This window comes from Anastrepha obliqua, chromosome 4 (assembly GCF_027943255.1).
Source record: "Anastrepha obliqua isolate idAnaObli1 chromosome 4, idAnaObli1_1.0, whole genome shotgun sequence".
NCBI lineage: Eukaryota > Metazoa > Arthropoda > Insecta > Diptera > Tephritidae > Anastrepha > Anastrepha obliqua.
Genome location: NC_072895.1, coordinates 58,462,797 through 58,469,573, shown reverse-complemented (window position 1 = coordinate 58,469,573; position 6,777 = coordinate 58,462,797). Strand labels below are relative to the sequence as shown.

The window sequence follows — 6,777 nt, the reverse complement described above, 5'->3', positions numbered from 1 at the left end:
TCAAGAGTAAATGAACAATATTGAAGGATTTTTTTATTAAAATTTTCTTTTTAGTATAATTAACCGATGACTCATCCCTTATGTGACATTTTTTTATAACTTTTTATACAAAACAATCCGTTTTTCGTTTGTACATCCCCCTTTTTAATTAAAGATCATTGGAAAATATTTGTCGAAAAGCAAATTAGTCGGAAAAATCCGCGTATTTTTCGCTTGTATATCCCCTATGAAAACAATTATGTATATTAAAAAAATCACTTTTAGCCCAGTTGCAACTCACCGAACTAGGCAAGATAACAAAAAACTTAATTTTTTTGGAGCGAAAATTATTATCCAACAACTAACAACTTTCACTAGGGTGTACGGGAAAACTGCTGACGATCGCCTAGCACGAGCACAACAGCAAAAGTATGCACATGCGAACAAACACATACACACATATGTAACTGCACATTTGCGAGCATGCTAGTGCTTTTTTAGCCGGCAATGCCTTAACATAGTCAGTCGTCGAAGAAAGCTGCAGCAAATCGGTTCGGTTAGAAGCAGAGTTGGGTCGCTGTTCATAGTTTATTTTCATTGTTTTCGTTTTTTAAATTGATAGCACTTTTACTAATCGCCTTTGAGAACTTTGCGCAAAGTGAGTGGTGCGTATTTTATTGTTATGAATTGCCAAAAGAACTAAAAATTAAATTAGGATGTTTATTCAGCCACTTATTTGTTATATTTGATAAGATAATTTTGTCGTATCATCAGGGGTTGATGAGCGAGTGAACTAAGAATGATGAAGCAAATTTATGTGAATAAATATCAACAACAAAGTTAAGGGACCAGCCACCAAGCAATTGTAACAAAATCGACAACATTGTGTGAAGTGAAAAATATGGCTCTATACATACATACATACATACATACATGCAAACAGATGCACATATTTCATGAGTCGCCAAAGCCGGTATAGACGTGTGTTAGAGTGTAGTGATTTTTGCGCTAGATTTATCTAAAGCATTTCTTTTGCTACTATTTACTGATCGTAACTGTCAATTGTAATCGCCGCAGCTGTATTACATCACATGGCGAATTGTGGCCATAAAAGAAATTAATGTTTTACATAATACATAGTATTGGCAATCTTTCACCTCTTAAGCACCGCATTATATTTTCGTAAATTCGTATTTTTGCGATGAAAAAATAAATTGGAATACAATATATATAAAAAATTTGTTAAATTGTAAATTCATTTTAAATTTGTTTTTTATTTTTATTTTTTATTTGCATAACCGATTTTCCACTTTACTACAGAAATGGCGACGCTAATGGCTGGCCACTTGTTGCTGCTGCTTGGGCTCTGTTGTACCCTGGTGCAAGCCAGCTACCCGCTTAAGATACTCGGTCTATTTCCTCATCCCGGCATTAGCCATTTTCAATTTTTCCATCCAATTATGCGTGCATTGGCTGAGAAAGGTCACGATGTAACGGTGATAAGTCATTTTCCGGATAAAAGTCCACCGGCACGGTACAGAGATTTGCCGCTGAAAGATCGTGCAACTTTGATGAATAGTTTGGATTTGAAGGTATGTAAAAATGTATTAATAAGATGTTGTGCAGAATTTTTATTACAAACTCTTAATTTCGTACTCAAAAAATCGGTTAGCCTAATTGGCAGCACCCATTACAGACCAATTTTGGAAGTTTTGCTTTTGTTTGCGAATATTGCTTTTTTGACGATTAATATAAACTGAAAAGCGAAGTCTATATCATGCGTGATACGAATATGTACAGACAACTGGTACAGATAGACGCGCATAAAGATTTTCTGAAAGAGTTCATAGTTTGCTATGAAATTCAAAGTCGTCTCTGAGACATAATGAGCCCACAGTACGTTATGCTTTCTCTAAGTTTTGTATGCTGCCTTTTTATAAGTAAAGTTATTCACAAAATAATATTTTTTTCTCTTAATAACTCATCTGTTCCCCATTTTCTGTTTTTTACGTTTGAGTTTGATGCAATTAAAAAAAATTGCGTTTCCACGACAGTTGGTTCTACGTTACCGGAACGATCCGGATTTATAACCGGCCAAAGAGTGTCACTCCTACAGTACTCCCCGTGCATGTGTAAGGGTACAACAACAAAAATTCGAATATGAATGATAGTCTAGACCAACACACTGACCAAAACTTGAAATTTTTGACTGTCATTCAAGTCCGTCATTCTGTCGTGTAAGTCCGGCAGCACATAAGATGAAAAAAACATGTATCTGCTGGTATAAAAAGTGACAAAGCGACACAAAAAATATATCCCAGATGGAAGCTGCAAAAATTGAGTCTATGCGACCACCAAGTTCTCCAAATGAGTTTTTATACAAGTTAACCCAAACCAAGTTAACAAACTCTTTGCTTCTTATATTTTTCATTTATTCTTTTTAATTAAATTGCTTATTCAAATTTCATACTTATTTCTGCAATAAGCCTATAATGCAAGTATTATAAAATTGCTTATTTAAGTTCCTAGAATTAAGTCACGCCACTATTTTTATTAATATAAATTAAGTAATTTACTTGTTTAAGCGGCTTTTTAGTTTAAGAACTGTGAGTGAATAAAGTGAGGTCATGTTGGACCGATAACAAATTTTTTTTTAGAACTTGTATTTTTCAAGTTCTTAACTGACACAAAAAAACTTCAAAAACTCGCGGTTAGGGTGGGCCAATTTGTCGGGAACACTTTTTTTCGAGATTTGGTTTCTACATCAAATTCTAAGAAATTGTAAAAGAAGTTGTCTTTAATTAACACGAAAGATACTAAAGAAGAAAAATCATGCCTCCTGTTGAAAGTAAAAAAGATCTAAAACCAAAGTAATTGTCAATAAGTTATTAATTGTAAAAAAAAAATAATAATAATGTGTAGAAAAAGGTTTTTCATACAATTAAATCGGTTTTGGTTTTTTACAAATTCTATATAAAAAAAAATGCATAATAACTTTTCCTATTACAATATTAAAAAAATACATATAATTTCATTTAACCTCCATATTAACTTCGTACTAATTTAATATGCATATCTTCTTTTAATTTAAGACTATGTTTTAATATACTTTCTTTCATTGAATGTGGAATCCGAATCTGATAGGAACGATATCGAAATACAAATTAGTGCGCCCTAATGTAGGTGCTAAACAATGATTAGTTCAACCAAAAACAAATTTTTTCATACAGGATTTCCAGTAAATTTTTCTGTATGCAGTTATAATCAATTCCATTTAAGTATGTACTTATATAATAAGTAGCGAGTCTGAAGTGGCTAAAAATGTGCATTCATTTTTGATAATTTTTTTTGTCGAAGATGTCGCGTATCTTCGTTAACAAAAAAAAAGTATCATGTGCATGAGATGCCACTAGCGCCGAATTTGTATTCGCACTTTGGCAGAAAGCTTGCGGAATTTTGAATTTCCACTCTACTAAAGCTTCATTTGCTTTCTTCTCCTTTTGCTACTGAAAATATTTTGAAACCAGTAAAGTGCGAGCGAGTACTAAATTTACAATTAATAGTTTTTGAAATTGGATATATACGCGTATTTACGGTATCCTTGTTACTAATTCATGTCTTTCTGAGAATTGTTTACAAATTTGTTGTAGTAATTGACACTATTATTATATGTAAGCTTATTTTCATTTTCTTACGAAGTCCACTACGCAATACATATATGTATACACGCACCACTCCCACATTACCATTGAACTTGCAGGCGCGGCTTTTCAGCGAAGTGAACATAAATCTTCTCATCTTGAATTTTTGCTATTGTTCTAATGTTGAATTCTTTTCTTGTAGTTCTTCGAAAGCCCGCCTTTCTATAGTCATTTCGCGGAATTCTTTTTGCTTCATGAATGGGGGAAAGACGCCTGCAATCACACTTTGCGTTCCGATGCTTTGGCACAGGTGTTGCGACAACGGCAACGTTTCGATGTAATCATCATGGAGCAATTCAACAGCGACTGCATGGTGGCCGTGGCACATCAGCTGAAAGCGCCATTCATAGCGCTGAGTAGGTGAGTGAGACCGATGGAGCTGTATGTAGTATTTTATTTATTTTGAATAACGCCGCTAATTGCATTTTTAATCATTCAAATACATATATATTTATGCTTTCCATTGTTATTTGTAAAAATGTAGTTGCGCCATGATGCCTTGGCATTACGAGCGTATGGGTGTGCCCATTGTCACATCTTCCGTACCAGCACTTTTTATGGGACAATCAGAATCGATGAACTTCGGTGCTCGACTTGCCAATTGGTTCACCTTCCACGCTATGCGTTGGCTTTATGAGTAAGTAGCTAGCGGATCCTTGAATATTTGTACTTCTCTCTATAAATTTTTCTCTTCCCGTTTAATAGCATTTACAGCACAAGAGCCGCCGATGCAATGGTTCGCTACAAATTTGGTCATGATCTTCCCTCCGTTGCAGAATTGGCTAAAGAAACTTCATTGTACTTTGTGAATCAGCACTTTTCACTGAGCGGCGTTAAGTCACTACCACCATCCGTTATCGAACTGGGCGGTATACATATACAGAAAGCCAAACCCTTGGATCCTGAACTGCAAAAGTTTATTGACAACGCCGAACACGGCGTGGTTTTCATCAGTTGGGGTTCCATGATACGCGCCGAGACTTTGCCAGCTGCCAAACGTGAGGCCATTTTGCGCGCTGTAAAACGTCTGAAACAGCGCGTCATTTGGAAATGGGAGAATACGACATTGGATAACAAACCAGACAATTTATACATTAGCAAATGGTTGCCACAACGCGATATACTCTGTCATCCCAATGTGAAGGTATTTATGTCGCATAGCGGATTGATGGGTACCTCAGAGGCAGCTTATTGTGGTGTGCCCATTGTAGCTACACCCATCTATGGTGATCAGTTTTTGAATGCGGCGGCGATAGAACACCGTGGTATGGGTGTAATATTGCACTTTCACGCTTTCACGGAGAATTCAGTGCTCAGATCGATTAGGGAGGTGCTAAAGAAACAGTAAGTTTAACCTCATGTATGTTTAACTACATGGAAGTTTCAACATTTTTCGTTTTTTTTTTTGTTTTTAGATATATGGACAACGCCAAAGCGGTATCCTTTTCCTATAAGCATCGTCCCCAAACCGCGCTCGAAACTGCCGTCTGGTGGGTGGAATATGTTGGCAAAACTGAGGGTGCTCCACTTACTAAAGCCGATGCGGTATATTTATCACGCTTTGTATATCACTCGCTGGATGTTTATCTATTCATCGGCTTCATTTTGTTCGTTTCGGTACTAAGCTGGAGTTTTATTTGTGGCAAACTTTGCGCACGCCGCCCCAAATCAGAGAAACGAAAGACTGATTAAGCACATCGCTGAGTTTTGTGATATTTTTGTGGTTGTGTATAGAACTTCACAACGGCGAAATATGAACATTTTTAAACTAGATAAATTTTAGCGTACTAATTGTAGTCATATGGCAACTTCTTGCATATAATACTAGCAATCTGCACTTGTTTCACACAGGTTTATCATAAAAAAGTTTATTATACTGAATTATAGTATAAAAAAAATTATTTGTTATTTTGAAACGATGACTCAAACGATTGAATTAGATGAACTCCAATATATGGTTATAAAAACTCTCGAAAGTGACTCCTAGATGTCAGTAGTGAATAATTCCTAGAGGGTAGACTTTTTTTATGTCATCTTTGACATTTGTGAAATAAACAGATGTACAATTTTACACAACTCATCAAATTTGAACAAAATTATTTAAACTTATCGATCTTTAAGAACAACAAATCGATAAATTAGTGATTTTTTTGGTTGGTGAAAAAATTTCAAAGACTACTTCTATCGAGGACCTCGGAAAAGGGCCTTGTTCGAGCTTCAATCACAACCGCAGTGTTGCATGATTTGTGAAAGCATAACGTTCGAAGTGTCAAAAATTCGGCAAATGTTTCGCGCCAATACAAATAAATCGGCATCAAAAATTTTTTGTTTGCCGAACATCAGAAAAGTATCAGTTGAGCAATTGCAACAGTGTTGCCCAAGGACTGGCAGCTCAAAAACTGGACGAACAATTAGGCATTAATGAGTCGGCTGCTTGGCGGATTTTACCCATGTGCCCATTTAAATGATGCAATTTTTTACATATAATTGTTAAAAGCCGTATTTTGAATAAAAATAGTGAAGCATGAAAGAATCTAAATTTTGACATGTTTTATTTTAAAACAACATCTAGGCGCGTTATATAAAAAAAAATCGAGCGTGCGTTAAATGGAGAAAATGCACAAGGCTAGCAGCAAGAAAAAAAGTCAATGCGATTTTTGAACTCGAAACTTGCACTTTATTGTACCAAAATTCTGTATACATGGATTTTATCCAAAGATTATTAGTAAAAAGATTGAAATTTTGATGAAAATGATATTATATGGTTTTTGTTGTAGTATAATAAAATAGTCAAAAATTGTCAATGTATAGCGTACATTTTCTTTTAACGCTGACATCATATTCAACTTACTTTTACCGATTACATAGTCCCGACGGTAACATTCAATAGGAATTTTGCCACTCTCTCTCCATCTAAGGAATAATGGAATAAGGGATTCTCTCTAAACAACTTCGATACCACAGTCTATACAGATGGCAGTAAAATGGATTGTGGTGTTGGAGCTGGTATATATTCTCTTAGACTTAAAATTGAAAAATATGTGCGTCTCCCTAATATCAGCAGGGTCTTCCAGGCGGAAGTACTGGCAATTAGAGA

The 6,777-nt window shown here is 35.3% G+C and overlaps 1 protein-coding gene across 2 annotated transcripts; it reads left to right on the top strand.

The window, feature by feature from the left end:
• Positions 1-488: 488 nt before the first annotated feature.
• LOC129245524 (UDP-glycosyltransferase UGT5-like) lies at positions 489-6,484 on the top strand. Of its 2 annotated transcripts, none has more exons than XM_054883727.1 (6): positions 489-637; positions 1,300-1,571; positions 3,823-4,040; positions 4,165-4,317; positions 4,386-5,024; positions 5,096-6,484. In XM_054883727.1, the coding sequence occupies exons 2-6, from the start codon at positions 1,302-1,304 to the stop codon at positions 5,370-5,372; spliced, it is 1,557 nt and encodes a 518-aa protein (XP_054739702.1). In that variant the 5' UTR covers positions 489-637; positions 1,300-1,301; the 3' UTR covers positions 5,373-6,484. The 2 variants fall into 2 exon arrangements, with proteins under 2 accessions (XP_054739702.1, XP_054739701.1); XM_054883726.1 differs by having other exon boundaries at positions 489-644.
• The last annotated feature ends 293 nt before the right edge of the window (positions 6,485-6,777 follow it).